At 49.9% G+C, this 19,672-nt stretch overlaps 1 protein-coding gene across 1 annotated transcript; it reads left to right on the forward strand.

Moving 5' to 3' along the window:
- The first annotated feature begins 267 nt into the window (after positions 1 to 267).
- Positions 268 to 13,713, forward strand: SLC2A10 (solute carrier family 2 member 10). Its single transcript, XM_061437828.1, has 5 exons — positions 268 to 695; positions 7,220 to 8,488; positions 9,048 to 9,170; positions 11,272 to 11,407; positions 11,934 to 13,713. Exons 1-5 carry the CDS (start codon positions 692 to 694, stop codon positions 12,010 to 12,012), a joined length of 1,611 nt encoding a protein of 536 aa, XP_061293812.1. The 5' UTR covers positions 268 to 691; the 3' UTR covers positions 12,013 to 13,713.
- Positions 13,714 to 19,672: the final 5,959 nt, after the last annotated feature.

Raw genomic sequence — 19,672 nt, forward strand, 5'->3', positions numbered from 1 at the left:
GAGATCTTAGCTCAAAAAATCCCCTTCCCACCCCCAGCTAAAGCAGCCACCTGTGGCTGTCTAACCCAGCACCCTAGCTTAATTCTCTGCCTGGCCTTCATCACTAGATGGTATTTCTCTGGTTCTTTTGGCTATTTATCTTTCTGCTTCCCACACCAGAAAGTAAACTCCACAGGAATAGAACGAACTGTCTTTCTGGTTCTCCCAGCCCATCCTCAAGACATAGGAGAGTGCCTGAAGGCAGATGGGAGGTGTCCAAACCTAAGTGTTCAATGAATGGAACATGAATCCGTGAAAGCCTGAGCGGCTGAAGTGGGTGTGTGTCAGTGCGGATGTACACACGCTCGCTGGAGAGGCCAAACTAGCGTGGATCGCAGTGATTCTGACTCCTTTCCTCTAGGAGGACAAATTGTGGGCTCCCCACCCGCAACCGGGATGACGGTGGGTGGGGTCCCAGCCGGGCCGGGCGAGACTGGCGACGTCCCGAGCACACCACCGTCCCGCCCCCTGAGCACAGGGGCCCTAAGCTGGCCGACGTGGCGGCGGCGCTGCAGGCGGACAGGCGGGGAGGGAGGGACGGAGGCGGGCCGGAAAGTTTGTCCGGCTGCGGCTGCCGAGACAGGGACTCGGCGGGGGCGATGCACACCCAGTCCCCCGGCGCTCCCCGCTCGCCTCGGGAGCCCTGGTCACCATGGGTAAGTCGCGATCGGCGCTGCGGGCAGAGGGGTGCTCCGGACCGGGAAGCCCCGCGACCCCATCCTTGCGCGCGCGCACCCTCTGCACGCCGCTGCCGCTCCCAGACCAGATACCGCCCACTCGGGTGGCCGCCGGGACAGCAGGCCTTGGCTGGGGGCTGGGAAGGGACTTGGGCCCACTTCCTTCCACGCTCCTTTCTGCCCAGAAAAAAGTGACCTGAGAGGGCTCCTTAACTTGATACCAGGAGTTTTTTCTGGGGCCCTACCCTCTCCTGACCGCTTGAAGCCTTGCAGCGTCCCACGAGTGAAATTGCTCCTATTCTGCAGACGAAGAAGAGGCTCCGAAAGGAGCAAACTCATTCATGGATTCGCTGAGCACTTCTCTCCAGGCACTGTTCTAGGCTTGGGATGCTGCTCTACACAAAACAGACAAAAACCTCTGCTGTCAGATGCCTAATAGACGGGAGATAGAGGAAAGTGGGGCGGGGTGTGGGGGGCGGGGGAAGATTAGGAAACTTCTTTGTTGCTCCGGGGGCCTAAGGTTTGTGTTTTTCTCTCTGGATTCAGAAGCCTCAAAAGGTCAATCATTGATCCACCTGGCAGACATTGGTTTGGGGGTTGGGGACTCAGTGGACCTGTATGTAGATTTGGGGGATCAGAAAGACAGGTGGTGGGGGGTTTCCAGCCCTCATTCTCCCATTTCCCAGGTGCATCCTGATCTAGGACAGGGTAGTTAACTTCTCTGACCTTAGTTTCCGCATCTCCAAAATAGTCACCAGGAAACACCCCATCACAGGGAAGCCATGTGAATGACATGAGAATATGAACTTAAATACTCCATATACCACTTGCACATGGTAAATGGTCCGTTAACGTGAGATTTCTTTTTTTTTTAAATCACACCCAACATCGGAACTCTGGAATCAGATTACTCAAGTTCAGAATCTGCTCTGTGACTTGATAAACTCTCACCCTAGGCAAATGTCCTTACTTCTCTGTGCCTCAGTTGCTTCAGCTGTAAAATGGGAACGGCACCAGTGTCTGTGACACAGGGTTAATGCAGGAATTAAGGCAGCTGCTACAGGTATGGCTTCTGGAAAAGGAAGTGAGCTGACTGATAGTATCAACAACAGTCTCACTTATATCACCTGTCGTTGGGACACTTGGAAGCCAGCCGTCTGGGTGAAGATATTTGCATGGGTCAGCTTCACCCCTGGCTTTTCCCTGGAGTTGCAAGGGAAGCCACGGCAGGTCTCTGGCCGGGGAGGGATCCAGTTCCTTGTGCCTCTGGCTGAGAGGCTGCTCTAGAGTCATTCACCGAAGGTGCCCTGCGACTTGCGGCTGGTGACATGTGCAGCCATGAGCTGGGTTTTTCCTCTCCACCTGCCCCTTGATTCTCTCCCCTGGGAAGCTCTGCTTTCAAGAACTGAGGGACTTCATCCAGCGTGAGCCAGTTTCACATACTGTATTTAGACAGACAATCCATAGAAAGGGAGTCGTTTAGTCGCTCAGTCCTGACCGACTCTTTTACGACCCCATGGACTGTAGCCCACCAGGCTCCTCTGTCCATGGGATTTCCCAGGCAAGGATAATGGAGTGGGTTGCCATTTCCTCCCCCAGGGGATCTTCCTGACCCAGGGATCGAACACAGGTCTCTTGTATCTCCTCCATTGCAGGCAGATTGTTTACCTGCTGAACCATCTACTACCTAAACTCAGGCTGGGCTGTCATAATTTGGAGGCCAGGATTTACTCCACTTCCTGTCCATGGCCACTTCCAGACCCTGAATCCACCAAGACACTCAAGAGCCCAAATCCTTTCTGTCTGGATCCCCTATGTCCTGAATTCACGCATTCATTCAATCATGTGTTTACTCAGCCAGTATTTACTGAGTGTCCACTGTATGCCAGGAACTGTCCCCAGCATCAGGAGACAACTGAGAACTCACAAAGAATTCATGTCCCTTTAGGGCTGATATTCTGGTTGTTGAGCCCCCCCAAATATGTAAAATGTATAGTTATTTCATATGATGACAAGTACCATGGAGGAAAACAAGCAGCAAAGTGGGATATGAAGCGCTGGATGCCATGGGAGCTTGCAGTTTTAAGTAGAGCACCAGGGAAGGCCTCATGAAAAGGTGATACTTGAGCAGGACCAGAGGGAAGCAGGGGTGGGGTCGCTGAAATGGAGGGAAAGGCTTTCCCAGCAGAGGGGAGACCTGGTAAAAAGCTTTGACTTGAGACGGGCATGGAGTGAGGAGGAACCGCAAGGAGGCTGGTGCAGCAGGAGCTCAGCGAGAGGAGGCAGGTCCTATAGGGCCTTGAAGGTCACTGTCAGGACTTTGGCTTTTTTCACAGAGAAAGAGGAGCCTTGGAGGGCTCTGGGCAGAATAATGTGGCCTGACTTGGGCTATCATAGGATCTCTCTGGCTGCTCTAGAGCATTAAATTAAGTTCAAATGTATCTGACACAGTCCTTGGAATGGGATGTAAAGATACTGCCGTGGATCCTGACTCAATCTTTCATTCACTCAGTAGAAGCTTTAATTGGCCCATCTTAGGTTTCAGGGTGGGGCTGGGGCCTAGAGACACGGAGACAGTAAGTCTCTGTTCTCATCATGTCCTGTTTAATAAGGAAAACACATCAATTTCACGATTACTTAAGCAAATGCAGAAGAAAGCAGAATTGGCTGGAAGAGAAAAATATGACTTGGAAAGTTGAGGAAGATGTACAGGAATTAGAGTCTCTGTCAAACTAGCTTGACCAGGAAAAAAAAAAAAAGTACTTATTTATTGGTCCAGGAAAAATCCACAGCTTCAGGCATGGGTGGATCTAGGAGCTCAGGCAGTGTAGTCAGGATTCCCTGCTAGGGAAAGATGACCCTCAGCTGCTCCAGGCAGGTAAACTACCAGCTCAGAACCCCTTAGCAATCACCCTGGGCTGGACTGTCTCTCACTGGCTCAGGGTCAGCCACGTGGCATTCACCACTGCCCAAGGCCGGAGAACCTGCTAGGTAGTCAGATCTGGGTCACAGACACAACGTCTGGAGCTAGGTGATGGGGGCTGGAGGTGGGGAGGTCAAGTCCACCCAGATCCAGAGACTTGAGAGATGAAGACAGGAGAGGTGAAGGCAGCTCCCCACAGAGCACAGGGGACTGAGGCCAAATCACAATGTGTATTACCAGAGCCCCTCAGGGAGGTGAACTGGGACTGAGGAAGATGAGTGAGCATTTGGGGAAGAGAGGTCGGGAAGAGAGGGACCAGGTCGTGTAGAGGGCAGAGCAGCATGAAACTCTATGATGTGTGCTGGAAACAAGTGTTTGCAGGGTGTGTCGGAGGGGTGGGGGTAGGGGTGGAGAGGAGAGGCGGCCAAGGAGGTAGGCTGGGGCCACCAGCTCGTGCAGGGACTGGGAGGTCATGCTAATGAGTTAGGACTTAATAGAGCAGGTGGTGGGAGCCTTGGAAAGCTTAAATACATGGGTTTGGGAGTCAGATGGGACAGCGTTTGAGTCCTGATCCTGTTGCTTCCCAGCTGTGAGAACACTTTGTTTCTCACAGAACACTTAGAATCTAAGCCTTAGTTTCCCCATCTGTCAAGTGGGGGTAATGAGAGCAGTACCACCTAGAGTTGTCACCAAGGTGACTTGAGAGAAGGCACCTGGAGTCTTTGCAGAGAGGAGACACCCTGTCAGTGACACTTGTTAGTATTACTGTTTGATCTTCCTTTACTGTTGCTGTTCTGCTCTTACCACTGAGGCCTGAGTCTGTCCTTCAGCATTTTCCGGTGGAACCTGTGGACGGTTAGCTTTGGCCCTGGGCCCTTTGGCTGGGTGCCCATTCACCTCCAGAAGAACCCAGGACATGGCAGAAAAGTTCTGTGTTTGCATGGGATTGTCTCACATTGCCTCACTGCCTGGACGAACCTTCCCTTCTGGCAGTGAACTCTAGAAACTGAGGGACGTGGGGCAGAAGGGGGTGACAAGGGGCAGGACCTGGGTCCCCAGGATGTTGGTTGATGGTCATGAAGAGGAAGGACTAGGCCAGCCAGGGAATGGTAGGGGGTTGTTTCCTGGGGGGCAGAGGTGATGCAGAGAAAAATGAGCTGGGTAGGGGGAGGTGATTCCTCCACCCATGAAAGTCCTCTCCCCGCCCCTGCACAAAAATTGCCTAACATAGATGGGGTGAGGCAGAAGTGAGAAAACAGTGAAATCTTATTCTGCCAAGGTTTTATACTGGAGTACCTAAGGGTACAGACTGTGGAACCAGACTGCCAGGCTTTGAATCTCAACAAGCTACTTACCATTAATACTCTTCATCTTAGGCAAGTCATTTCGTGTCTCTGATAATCGGTTTGTATGTGTGTGCTCAGCTGCTCATCGATGTCCTACTCTTTGTGACCCCGTGGACTTTAGCCCGCCAGGCTCTTCCGTCCATGGGGATTCTCCAGGCAAGAATACTGGAGTGGGCTGCCATTCACTGCTCCAGGGGACCTTCCCAATCAAACCCAGGTCTCTTGCATCTCCTGCATTGGCAGGCGGATTCTTTACCATTAGCACCACCTGAGGAGCATGGCGATCAGTTTACTCCTTCATAAACAATACAAAAGCCCACCTCATAAAGTTGTGGTGAGAATTAAATGAGCTAGTCCACGAAAAGGGCTCAAAGCAGTGCCTGGTCCAGAGCAAATACTCCATAAATCTGACTACAATGTTACGAATGTTCTTGTCAGGTCCAGGGTAGGGGGTGGGTGAGGCAGATATGTCTGGATTACTCTAGATGCTTCCAGAAGTATTTGTTTAAATATGTGAATTAAAAATTAAGAGCAACCTGTTTAGCTACTCTGCCAGTACAGTAGTTGCTGGCCACATGTGGCTATTTTTACACTTAATTAAAATTAAATAAAATTAAAACCGCAGTTCCTCAGTTACACTGGCCACATTTTAAGAGTTCGATTTAAAAAAAAAAAAAAGTGCCTAGAGTCCACTGAAAGTGAAATCTGTCAGTGTCCTCCTGATCTGGCCCCTGCCTACCTCTCCTACCTCATCACCCATTACTCTCACTTACTGATCTCCAGCCACTCCGGCCTCTTGCTCAATAGGCCATGATTAAAAGCCTGAACTCTCTAGTCACATCAACTTTGCCACTTACTTGCTGTGTGAGCATGAAAAAGTTTCTTCACCTCTCTGTGCCTTGGAGGATGATGCTAATAATAGTAGATTTTAAGGTTGTTGTAAGAATTAAATGAGTAAATACATGTAAAGCCCTTAAAACAGAGCCTGGTACTTAGTACCATAGGAGTATTAGCTATTAATAGTTATTTTTCAAATATGCCCCAAACTGTCCAGCTTCAGAGCCTTTGTTTCTGCTATTCCCTTGTCTAGAATGTTCTTCTCCCATACTTGACATGACTTCCACCCTCACTTCATTCAGATCTCTGCTCCAGTTTTCCCTCTTCAGAGATGCCTTAGCTGTCTGGCTACCCTATTTAAAACAGAACCCCTCCATTGCTCTCAACCCCCTTTCAGCTCAGCCCAATCGCTCAGTTGTGTCCGACTCCTTGCGACCCCATGGTCTGCAGCATGCCAGGCTTCCCTGTTCATCACCAACTCCTGGAACTTGCTCAAACTCATGTCCATCGTGTTGGTGATGCCATCCAACTGTCTCTTCCTCTGTCGTCCCCTTCTCCCCCTGCCTTCAGTCTTTCCCGGCATTACCTGCTCTTTTTTTTTTTTTTTTTTTAATGACACCTATCACCTATTCATTTATTATCTGCCTTTTTCTACTAGAATGTCAGGTCCTTGAAAACACCACTGTATTGCCAGCCCCAAGAACACAGCCTAGTGTGCTGTAGATGCCAGATAATTTTTTGAATGATTGGATGGATGAATGAATGGATGGGTGTGTGTGTGTATCTGGGTAAATAGAGAATAGAATACAATGACGGGTGGATGAATATATTTTTGGATAGATGGATCAATAAATGGATGGATGTTTGGGTGAATTAAGGGGTAGATGAGTGGACCAATGAATGGAAGAATATGTGGTGGATGAAGCAGGTGGGTGGACGGAGGAGTGGATGATGAAGGGATGGGTAAATTGATCAATAACTGGATGAACAGATGGAGTGGATGGATGAGGGAAGGAGTGGATGGATGAGGGAAGGAGTGGATGGATGAGGGAAGGAGTGGGTGGGTGAGGGAAGGAGTGGGTGGGTGAGGGAAGGAGTGGATGGATGGGTAGATGGATGGAAGGAAGGATGGAGGGAGAGATGAATGAAGAAAGAAGTGGATGAAGGGATGGATGAAGGATAAAGGAAGAAGTGGATGCATGCGTGCGTGCATGTGTGGGTATATGGATAGGCGGATGAATAAATGAATAGATGGATATATAGAGGGATACACAAATAGATGAGTGAATAGATGGAGAGATGGAGGGCTGGACAGATGGAAAGGGACAGACGGATGGACGATTGGATGGTCTGGCATGGACACATTCTGCACCCACCCCATCACTTTTGTTTTTCAGGCCGACCTTCACTCCTCCTGCCCCTGTGTGCCTCGGTGTCCTTGCTGGGTGGCCTGACCTTTGGCTATGAACTGGCAGTCATATCGGGTGCCCTGCTGCCGCTGCAGCTTGATTTCGGGCTGAGCTGCTCACAGCAGGAGCTTCTGGTGGGCAGCCTGCTCCTGGGGGCTCTCCTTGCCTCCCTGGTAGGGGGCTGCCTCATCGACCGCTATGGCCGGAAGCAAGCCATCCTCGGGAGCAACTTGGTGCTGTTGGCAGGCAGCCTGAGCCTGGGCCTGGCCGGCTCCCTGGCCTGGCTGCTCCTGGGCCGCTCGGTGGCTGGTTTTGCCATCTCCCTCTCCTCCATGGCCTGCTGCATCCACGTGTCCGAGCTGGCGGGCCCACGGCAGCGGGGAGTGTTGGTGGCCCTCTACGAGGCAGGCATCACCGTGGGCGTCCTGCTCTCCTACGCGCTCAACTATGCACTGGCCGGCGCCCCCAGGGGATGGAGGCACATGTTTGGCTGGGCCGCTGCGCCCGCTCTCCTGCAGTCTCTCAGCCTCCTCTTCCTCCCTGCTGGTACAGTCGGGGCTGCAGCCCGCAAGGACCTCATCCCGCTGCAGGGAGGCGAGGCCACAAAGCTGGACCCGGGGAGGCCGAGATACGCCTTTGTGGACCTCTTCAGGGCCCGGGACAACATGCGGGTCCGGACCGTCGTGGGGCTGGGGCTGGTGCTTTTCCAGCAGCTGACCGGGCAGCCCAACGTGCTCGCCTACGCCTCCACCATCTTCCAGTCGGTCGGCTTCCAGGGAGGCTCCTCCGCTGTGCTGGCCTCCGTGGGGCTCGGTGCGGTAAAGGTGGCGGCTACCCTGATGGCCATGGGGCTGGTGGACCGAGCTGGCCGCAGGGCGCTGCTGCTCGCTGGCTGTGCCCTCATGGCCCTGTCGGTCAGTGGCCTCGGCCTCGTCAGCTTTGCTGTGCCCCTGCACTCAGGCCCAGCTTGCCTGGCTGTGCCCAATGCCACCAGGCTGTCAGGGCTCCCTGGAGACTCCGGCCTGCCCAGGGGCTTGGCTCCACCGCTGCCGCCCACGACTGACCAGAGCCCCAGGCAGCCAGTCTTGTCAACTTCTGAGAAGACCAGGCCTCCTCCCGGAGCCGAGGACCCTACAGCCCTAAGCCTCACTCCCCCTGCACGCCTTTCTCCCACCCCCAAGCACACCCTGCTGCACTGGACCGCGCTGGTCTGCATGATGGTCTTTGTGAGCGCCTTCTCCATTGGCTTTGGACCCGGTAAGTGGGAGTCTTCTGCAGGTAACTTGGAAGCCTTCTACCCCTCCTAGCGGAAAGCCTGGGGACTGAAACTGTCAGGGTCTCAGAAGGACCAGATGTGGCTTGACCGTGAGGACAATGAGCTCAGACTCCAGGGCTCCTTGCTTCTTTGAAGCTACTTCTTCCAAGAGCAGGAGCCTAATTTGTGTCTGTCATGTTTTCTTCCTTATAAAGACCCAAAATCTTTTAAGCTTCATAAAGTCAGAATGTGCCCCTGGATGGCTCACTCAGAAGGGTTGACTGGAAAGGAATTTAATAAATAGGGTGACCAACCATCCCAGTTTGCCTAGGACACTGAAAGTCTGGGGTCCCAGGAAACCCGTCGGTTTCCTGGGCAAACCCAGGTCGCTGGTCCTTCTAAAGGGAATCTTATGGCCACATGGGTGAAACAGCAGGGAGAAATGGGTGTCAGGGGCCTGACCCTGCACTGAGTCCCATTGTTGGGGGACTGCCTCCTGGACTGTGGGTGCCAGGCCCTGGGTCCCAGCTACTAGGCATCCTGTCTGCCCTCCTGTTCTAGTGACCTGGCTTGTCCTCAGTGAGATTTACCCCGTGGAGATCCGAGGGAGGGCCTTTGCCTTCTGCAACAGCTTCAACTGGGCCGCCAACCTCTTCATCAGCCTCTCCTTCCTCGACCTCATCGGTGAGTCCTCTAACCTAATTCCCTGGCCCAAGACCCAGAAACAACTGCCTCCAAACAGAGCCCAGGCTTCCATATCGTCTGGGTATAAGTGACAGAAAATCCCATGCAAACCAGTTTATGAGCAAAAGGTAATGTTTTTGTCTTAAGTCATGAAAAGAGGAGGGTAGTAGCTGTCTTTAACCATGACTGATCCAGAAGCTTCAACAAAACTGTGGGCCCGCTTTCATACTCTCTTGGCTCTGCCTTCCGTGCTGTGAGCTTCATTCTGGGGCAGACCCACTGCATGGCTGCAAAGATGACCACAAGCAGGGCTCTTCATCTTGGCAGCCTCCTGGGAAGGAGACCCTGTTTTTTCCAATGGCTCTCACTCATGTCCTGGGACTGACTCTCATTGGCCCAGCAAGATCACATGCCCATCACTGAACTGTCACTGGAAAGCTGCAATATTCTGATGCCCAGGCCTTGGGTCACATACCCAGTCTAAACAAGGTGGGGTGTTAGACACCCCACTGCATGGACTGAGAGTTGGGGGAAGGTTCCCCGAAGGAAAACTGAGGTGCTAGTGAAAGAATGAGAGGGGTCGAGAGACAAAGACAACAGAAGATATGACCTGCGAAATTTCTACTTCATTCCAGGCCCCGTTAGTTGGCAGCAGGCGGGTCAGGGGGCGGGGAGTGGAGGAATTGGCTTTATTGACAACCTGGGAGTTGAGGCTGAAGGGGGGGATAGAGTGGAAGTGTCCAGTTCTCCTCGGTCCAGGAAGCCATCCCTGACTGGTGGTGGGGGATGAGTTTGTTCTCAAACCCGGAGTTTGTTCTCCGGGTAGGGTGTACAGAGATTGGGAGCCCTGAGTGTGGGTCTTTGCTCTCTGCCCCCATCAAGGCAAGTCCATTCTCCCCCAGTAACTAAAAGTTTCCACTCTACGCCAGAGGAGTTTGCATTTTTTTCCTATTTGCAGCAGCAGAACAATTCTCCAAATAAAATTTTGTGCAGAAGCTCCACAGAAGTGCCTGACAACATCCAGAACTCTCAGACACACTGTAAAATCCTCCAGGCTAGAGAAGAGGGGAAGGTCCCCTCCCCGACCCACCCCTACCCCTAGAGAGAACGTGTCTGAGACCAGCAGGAGCCACAACCTTTCCTTTCCATTCTAAACTTTTCAGCTTAAACTGGCTCATGCCCGCCTGCCAGCAGGAAGCTCTGCTCATATCTGGTTTGAGTGACATCTCTTCCTACCTAGCATTCAGACCCAGTCTGAGTGCTGGTGGGGTGGGGTGGGAATTATATGGGCCCAGAACACCAGGGAGGGGTGTCCAAGATGCAGAGGATACTTGTGACCCAAGGCCAGGGGTCATCGGGGCCCAGGTGATGGGTGGCTGGGTGGGGGGGCTCCACCCCCAAGGCACAGTTCTGAGAGTTCAGTTTTTTTCCCACTTCCTGCAGCCAAGGGTTTCCCCTTCAAAAGAGGAGCCCTTGGGGGCTGTGGGAAATACTGGTGGAAGAACCCATCCACCATGCCTGTCCCCTACACCCAGTCTTTGGGAATTCAAATTTCTCACTGGTGCCTCAGTTTTCAAGCATTCCTTTTATGTGGAATGAATGAGAGATAAGAGAGGAAGGAAGGGAGAGAGAGGAGGAAGGAAGCAAGGGGAGGAAGGGCTTCTTAGAATTGTTTCATATTCTATCATCCCCATCTCACAGATTGGGAAATACATCCTTCCCAAGTCTAGCCAGGTAATCAGAAGACTAGAACTCAGTCCTTCTCCCAGCCCAACACTCTCTCTCTGCTGGTATAAGCATTAAGTGGAGGTCAAGCTTCTCAGGTGACTCAGAGGTAAAGAACCCACCTGCTGACACAGGAAACACAGGTTCAGTCCCAGATGTTTTGTGGATTTGGGTCCTGGGCCTTTGCCTGCCTCTGGGACAACCAGTCCCACTCCTGCTTTATGGTACTTTTATCTGACAGTGTATTGGTCATTCTGCAGATCTACCATCTGGAGAATCTGTTCAAGGTGAACTGATTTTCAGTGTTTCACCTGGAACACTGGTCAACCAGTTGGCCCAGGCTAAGCTCTGCCCACATTCCACCCTGTTGTCCCAGGTGCCATTGGCTTGTCCTGGACCTTCCTGCTCTACGGGCTGACTGCTGTCTTCGGCCTGGGCTTCATCTATTTATTTGTCCCAGAAACAAAAGGCCAGTCATTGGCAGACATAGACCAGCAATTCCAGAAGAAATGGTAAGGTGGTCAGGGCTGGCCAAGGAGGAAGAGTGACCTCAGACTGTGAGCACTTTGCTTCGGGATTTAGTCCTTACACTTGGCCTTTGCAGAAGAGTGTTTTTCTTCTCTTCCTGTTGTTCTTACTGCCTGGACACAATGACTTTTGTCCTATCTTTGTATACGAGCTCTTCTCCTTGAGTGGGATGGGGAAAATGGGACTGGAGGGCGGTGATGTGGGAGAGGCTGGTTGGGCGTGATGTCACTTCCCAGCAGGAGGGACAGGAGCTAGTCTTTGTGTTTAGGAGGGTCACCCCAGCTGTGATGGGGGTATCTGGCTGTAGAGGGCACAGGTGGACCCAGGAAGACCAGGGGGAACAGCTGGGCCGTTCAAAGGAAAGGTACATTAAGGCAGAAAGCAGGAAGGCTCAGGTAGGAGTGGGGAGGAGAAGGGATGGGGACCCCAAGCATGGCCCACCCCCATCACCCCCAGGGAAGGCCGCCAGGCCCTGCCGACCTCCGACCCCACCTGCTCTCTGCGCTCCAGGTTCCCCCTGAGCTTTGGCCACAGGCAGAGCTCAGCTGGCGTCCAGTACAGTCGTATCGAGGTCTCTGCAGCCTCCTGAGGGGGTCCATCTGGAAGGTGCTGGAACCGTGGCTCTAGTCTTCAGCTTCCTGCTTGCCTGGGCCCCAGAACACAAGGGCTAGATGGCCCTTCAAGACTCGCCCCTGCTCCAGAAGAGGTCTGTTTTGCTGGGGGAAGAGGGATGAAAGTCTGAGAGCTGCAGTCTTCATTTTGAGTCTCAGGCTCAGAGGGTTCCTGAGGCTTTGCCTTCCTGCCTCAGTTTCCCCACTGACTCCGCACATCTCTGCAGTAATGACATGATGAGAGCATCTCACGGTGACTCTGCTGCTCTGTGGGCTTTCTCAAAGAATCTCAAAGGTACCACCCTGGCAGGAAGTCACTCCTGGAATCACCCCTAAATCCAGCAAAGTATACCATATTATCTGCTCTCTTTCTCCATCTGGCTGGGACTTTTGTGGGGGAACACCTGCTTTTTGGTACTCAGATCTCATTTTGTCAACCCCTCCAATTCCCTTGCCCAGAACACTTGTCATTCACCAGAGACTCAGATGGTTGGTAGGAGGCTTGAGTTCTAGCCCTGACTGTAGGTGTTCTTGCTGTCTGACTGTGGGCCTCAGCTTCCCTTGTATGTACAATGGGGGATCTGAACCAGGTGGTTCTTAAGATATCTTCAGAAGCCAATGAGTCAGAATTTTAAATGCTGGCAATACCACAGATAATCAGCATGGGCCCTGCTTTCAAGTTGCTAGTCATCCCTTTGGGGGAGATAAGTTTTAATTAGGGGAAAGGTGAAGAATTCCAGAGTTGTGTGCCCTGAAATCCAAGGGCCATCACAATGCGGGTCATGCGCTCCAAGAGCAGTTTCCAGGATGGCACAGGAGGACTTTGCAGAAAGGAGACAGGTCTGAAAGCTAACAAACACGGTTGTAGGTGTGGCCTCCACCTCTCGGCAGCTACTGAACTTGAATAAGTAACAACTCCCTCAAGCCTCAGTTTCCACCTCTGTAGAATGGAGTTGACTTTCCCCCTAAGGGTGTATTTAATCTCTGTCTCCCATCAGGAGTGTCTTCAACTAGTCCCATTCAGCTGGTCAGGGTGAATGGGATTTCTCTTTACCCTCAATACCTAGGTCCCTACCTTTGGGACATTGTAAAGGGTCACTCCCCACTGCCCCAGGCCACAAGGGTCGAGTCAAATGGGACAGAGCAAATAGCTCCACCCCACAGGACTCTGGCCCTTCCCGAGTCCTCCTCTCCTCCCATTTCTAGATACTTCCTTTAGAGCACTGGAGCTGGCTTATGCTGGCTTGTGAAAGCTGATTGTTAAATTTTCAGACTCTTGCAAGCTCATTATTAAACACAGTTGCTAAAAAATTAAATTATTTAAATTTATACTTAAATAAATTATCTTAAAAACCAAGGTAATTATACTCTAAGCTCATCACTTCCTCATTTTACTGCATTTTGCTTTTGTCTGTGCTCTTAAGGTGATTTACAGCTATTGTATCACAAGAGGAGCATGGGGGAGGGGCACTGCCCACCCCTTGCCGATTCTGCATTCAGTGATGTCATGCTGGTCACTTGAAACGTCTGCAGGGAGTGTCTTTGCATCAGAGAGACTGAGGAACATGACAGATCAGGGCTTGATGTATTGTTTTGTTGATTTTCCAGTCTCAACAATGTGATTGATAAAATGTTAATAATGTAAATTAAACTTAACACTTTGTCGTGTCTGTAGTCGATACATTGTGAATGGCACAAAAAAATGGAGGGATTATTATCCAGTTCAGCCAACAGGTGACTCATGTCACCAGTGAAGGAGTCTGAACACACACCTTCCTTGTTTTCCTTCCATCTTACTCGTTCACATGAGCAAACATTTCACCTGGAATTCGTGTCACAGCTGCACACATGCTTCGGCGGTGTGAGCACCTTCCTTACCGAGCCGTGTTGCTGCCACGCATTTCTTCATGGTCTGATTTTGTGAAATCATGGCTAAATTGCAGTGACAGTTGGTTTTGGAATCCAGAGTTTGACAGGAAAATCAGTGAAAACATTTCTGAGAGAATTAGCTAGCTGGAGTTTACAACAAAGAGTATTTACAATGAAGTGTTTATTATTATTTGTAAATTTGTCAGGTTTGTGCAACAGTACATCCTTTATCCCAGTAAAATTTACATACACACATTGTTTTTTTCCCCTAAAGAGCAACTATTACCAGTCCACTAGCAGCATTTACCCGGCCACCATTGCTTACAGCCGTTGTTTTGACTCCTTCAGACCTAATTTTCTCTGCAGGAGCCCCCAACCTTCTGAGTTCTCCTTTCCTCTCAGCCTAAGGGGATACTTTTCCAGTCTTAGGGTGGGTTCTCCTCTGTTTTGATCAGGGTCATAAACTCATAGATCAGGCAGGGGATGTATTTGCATGTACAAAGGCCCTGAGGTCAGACTGAGATTCCATCTTGGAGGAATGCGAAGGAGGAGTGAGTGAAGGGTAGAGTGATGGCAGAAGATGAGGAAGAGGTCAGCAGGGGTTAGATCATGAAGGACCTTCCAGAAAACAAGTTTCCGACTTTCTTCTAAGTGTTCTGAGGAGCCACTGGAGAACTTTGACAATGGTATGGCATGATCAGACTTAATGGTATAAAATACCCTTTGTGGGTGACGTTGGTGAATACAAAAAAAAAAAAGAATGTCAGTTACAGAAATAGAAACCACAAAAATACTATGGAAGTAATCCGGTTCCACTGGATTTGATTCTTTTGCAATACTGTCAACAACCGATGGCTTTGAGCTTAAGGCCTCCTCTGTGTTGAAAAGGGGGGCTTAGCAAGTGAGAGAGGTGTTCATGACATAGTAGCACCATCCTAAGACTGTGTCTGGATTGAAAGAACAGTGGTGTGATTCAGCACATTTACATGTTTGTGAACCACCGAAAACCATTTCCAATGCCATGGGCACTAATGCTTCCCAGTCTTTGGTTGGTGTAGCACTAGAGTGAAACGATCAAGGAAAGCTTAAGCACCAAGAAAGAGACAGGGTGCCTCAGTTACTCCCTAATCAGACCCTGCTGGAGAGGAGCATTGGCAGTGTCAGCCTGGAACCATGGAGACAAGAGCAAGGTCCCCACAGCAAGTGACCTTCAAGGAGGACTGGAGGGATGAGGGGATGGGTCCTCCAGCAGAGGAGAAGGCTGTGTACATCCACCCTCTATCTCCCTGATGCTTTGAGGGGCTGCTCATTCATGGGACAAGAAGTGAAACCCATCACAGCCCGTGCCTGAGGTCATGGGTCATGAGACTTGGGAGGGGAATCTCCACTCCTCCTTTGTGGATAAGGAAACCAAGGCTTACAAGGAAGATGACTGATCCTCTCCAGCTCTAGCATCCTCTTGGATGACACCTCAGCGTGGCCTCTCTGGGTCCCTGTACCTGCCATTCCATCAGCCTCCTGTTCCACCCCAAACCTGGTCAGCCTCAAGCCCTACTCAGTCTTAATGTTTTATATCAAACATCCCACTTCCTGGCCACCATGTGCTAACACTTCTCCTAGTGCTTGAATGCTCCCCCTGGCAATAACTCTCTGACCTCACTGACATCTCTGATCTCTAAATGCTGATCCCTGACTCCAGTGCTCTTCCAGAACCCATCAAGAGGTTCATGGGCTTCATTGTCCTTCTTGTCGAATCTAGATCCCACATCCCAGCCTTAGGATGAATCCCTGCAAACACCGTCTTATAGATTAGCCATGTTGATACTGGATTAATGTACACGCCTGCTGCACGTGGGCAGAAAATGCACATGTCAGCCAGCCTGACAAGCAGGTTTCACTGGAAGCCCAGGAACTCAAAGCCTCACACTCACCCTCCAAATGCTCCGACACAGCAAAGGAAATGCTCAGTGAGTGGAAAGGGCAACGGACAGAATGGAAGAAAATACCTGCAAACTCTAAATCTGATAAGGAGTTAATCTCCAAAGTATATAAGGAACTCAATAGCAAAAAAGCACATAATCAAATTTAAAACTGGGTTCTGGACCTGAATAGACATTTTCTTCCAAACACATACAAATGGCCAACAGGTACATGGCAAAACCACTATCAAAACCACAATAAGACCACACGGGTGAGGATGAGCATAATAAAAAAGAAGAGATGACAAACGTCAGCGAGGATGTAGAGGAAAGGGAACCTGCTCCATTGGTGGGGATTGCAAACTGTTGCAGCCACGATAGAAATCAGTGTGGTGGATTCTCAGAAAGTTGAAAGGAGATCTATCGCATGAGCACCCACTCCTAGGTACATGTATGAAGAAACTGAAATCAGTATCCCAAAGAGTTATCTGCATACCAGGTTCACTGTAGTATTATTCACAGCAGCCAAGCTCTGGAAACTACCATAGATGTTGACTTTGGCCATGTGACTTGCTCTGGCCAATAGGATGTGGGCTGAAGCTACAAGGTATCAGTTCCCAGCCTTGACATTAAGAGGCAGTGGGTGTCTCCTCTCTCTCCTTGGGGAACTTTCTACATCTACCATAACAACAGGGTACCCCAGCCCATCTAGTCTGGGCCCCAGAAGGAGAAATCTGGTACAGTCCTGAAGCTGACCTGTAGCCTGCGGTGGGGCTGTGCCAGCCAACTCACAAGTCTGAAAGTGAGTGCTAACTTGTGATTATGGAATTGATTATCACACAGCAAATAGTGACTAATACAGAATCCACCCAGATAGTAAGTGCTTTTAACCTCACCCACAGGGTATACAATTCTCATGACTGAAAGCCCTAAAATAAAAAAATAATAATGACGGCAATAATAATAGTAATACAGTCTTTGCTTGCACAAATACAAAATACTGAAACATCAAGAAAAATAAAACCCACCCAAGCCCTACTACTAAAACATAATCACTAATGTGTGTCCAGGCGTGGTCACGTCAGTCGTGCCTGACTCTCTGTGACCCTACGGACTGTAGCCTGCCAGGCTCCTCTGTCCATGGGGATTCTCCAGGCAAGGATACTGGAGTGGGTTGCCATGCCCTCTTTCAGGGGATCGTGCCCACCCAGGGATTGAACCTGTGCCTCTTATGTCTCTTGCATTGGCAGGTGGGTTCTTTACCACTAGCGCCACCTAGGAAGCCCCAAATCACTGACACCTTGGTGTACATCCATCTAACCTCTTATCTCTGATGACAGATGAAGCAACTTAGGAAGAGAGATAAACGGCAACTTCATCCTTCAAATTGTTCAGATTAAGACCTTGGAGGCATCCTTGACTCCTCTTTTTCTCTCTCACATCCAGTCTGTCAGTGCCTCCTGACAGAATCCCATCTTTCTGATCACCTCCTCCATCACCATCGCCACCTCACCCCCACCTCTCACCAGGAAGATTGCAATAGTGCAACACCGGCCTTCTTCCTTCTGTTCCTGCCTTCTCGTCTGTCCTCCACGCAGTGGCCAGAAGGAACCTTTCTAAACCTAAGTCGGTCCATGCCACCCTTCTGATCCGATCGCCCCACGATTCCTCCTCTTACTCAGCAGAGCACTGACCACCACCTCCCAGGCCCTCCGTGCGGTGCCCACCCTTTCCTCTCAGACCTCATCTTTTTTCCATCGCTTCCAACTCATCTGACCAACCCCGCCTTCCATTCTTGGCTCCTCTGTGCCCTGTGGTAGGAACGTGCACACAACAGATATCTGGACTGCTCAACTCCTTGCTTCCTTCCACCTGTTATTCCAAAGCTGCCTTCTCCGGAAGGCCTTCGCTGGCTACCACAGCTAAAATTGCACACTCGCATGTGCAAATGCACACGCACACCACACATGTGTACACACAGCTAAACTTGCACACTCACACGGACACGCACACACTGACACTTCACATTCTCCCTTCCCTACATCCTCGCTTCTCCTTGGCCCTTTCCAGTCTCCAACAGACTGTAGCTCATTTATTTGTTCGTTTATTATCCATATCCCCTGTGAGAATATATGTGCCGCAAAGGCAGGGTATTTTGACTGCTTACCTCTGTACTTCGTGTCTAGAACAGCTCATAAGTGGACACTCAGTATTTATCACATGAATGAATGAAGGAATGAATGAATGAATGAGCGATGGATAAGTGAATGTAAAGTGCCTAGAGTGTGGCAGATACAGAATAAAGGGTATTTGTTAGTACCAGAGACTTAAAGAAAAATGCTTTCTTCCTCTTATATCATAGGTGTTATAAAAAGTTGATATAAATTTTTTAATGGAGTATAAATATTTAAAGTCATAAAGGTCACACTGGTAGAATAATAATATAAGCAATAATATCACTAATAAAAACAAGGGAGTAAAAGGAAAGAAAGCAGCAGTGGAGGGAATGCAGATGACCAAAATTCCTCATCTCTCTCATCACCAGACATTGTCTAGGACTGATAATTTAAGAAAAGCACTCTGTGTTTCTTTTTTTAAAGAAGAGGTCTCAGTGCTCTAAAAACAGGTCCTAAAGTGTATTCTATTTGGCCCAACCATTGCTTTTAACTTTTTTGAGTCAGTACCAGCTTTTGAAATTTGGGCAGTTTTCACACTTGCACTCTGAAGTCTAGCCAGCAGGTGGCAAAGGGTAGCAGCCATTCTCTGCAGATGTGGCTTTTAACCCACAGTTGGCTGCGGAGCCACCTAGCATTTCATCCCTGGTATAGTTTTATGGTAACAACCTTAAAGGAAGGAAGGTGGGCAGGGACGAAGGGAAGGAAGGAGACAAAATTTTAACAGTTTTTATCTCACGGATGTGGGGCCTGGGAGTGTTGGAATGATCAGCTACTCTCTGATTTGAGCCTTTTAAGCTCCATGTCTTCAATATATTCATGTAAGTTCAGGTACGCATGTCTTGTTTCAATAATAAAGGGACTGCTGCTGCTGCTGCTGCTGCTAAGTCGCTTCAGTTGTGTCCGACTCTGTGTGACCCCATAAATGGCAGCCCACCAGGCTCCCCCGTCCCTGGGATTCTCCAGTCAAGAATTCTGGAGTGGGTTGCCATTTCCTTCTGTAATGCATGAAAATGAAAAGTGAAAATGAAGTCGCTCAGTCGTGTCCGACTCTTTGCGACCCCGTGGACTGCAGCCCACCAGGCTCCTCTGTCCATGGGATTTTTCCAGGCAAGAGTACTGGAGTGGGGTGCCATTGTCTCCTCCAATGAAGGGACTAGTTAGGTTTAAAAAAAAAATCATTGAAAAATAAATTTTTACATTAGGAAAATCTCAAAGCACTGAAAAATCTAAAGTTCAAAAATAAAACTGCCCAGGCCCTGCCAGTTACTAACCACATGTTGGTGTATGGTCACTGAACCTGTTACTTATGATGATAGCTAGTTTAAAATGGAGACAGACAACACTCTGATAGACACCTCCACATCACTTAGACTGTACTCTATCTAAAACGAGCTGGCATATACCTTTGTAGACCATCGGGCATTGACATGAGGCTGAGTTCATGTACGTATTGCCTTCACCGGTGTTAAAAACTGTATCAGCAGTTTCACTGTCTGGCTTTTCCTTTACATCGGAATGTATAGAAAATCAAATTATGTGCATACCAAGTCAGCATTCCAGTTTTCCTGGCAAAGACTGATTTTTGCCAGTGGAAACAGAGTGTTCTCATTTTCCTTCTTCCCCCCACCATCCTCTGCTTTTCTGGTTTCTCTGTGAGCATATTTTCCCCCTGG

Source organism: Bos javanicus, chromosome 13, assembly GCF_032452875.1.
Source record: "Bos javanicus breed banteng chromosome 13, ARS-OSU_banteng_1.0, whole genome shotgun sequence".
Taxonomy (NCBI): Eukaryota; Metazoa; Chordata; class Mammalia; order Artiodactyla; family Bovidae; genus Bos; species Bos javanicus.

Excerpts from the sequence above, each read along its gene's own strand:
- SLC2A10 (XM_061437828.1), top strand. Across the intron at positions 8,489-9,047 it reads CTCCATTGGCTTTGGACCCG|TGACCTGGCTTGTCCTCAGT; the intron begins GTAAGTGGGAGT and ends CTCCTGTTCTAG. Across the intron at positions 9,171-11,271 it reads CTCCTTCCTCGACCTCATCG|GTGCCATTGGCTTGTCCTGG; the intron begins GTGAGTCCTCTA and ends CTGTTGTCCCAG.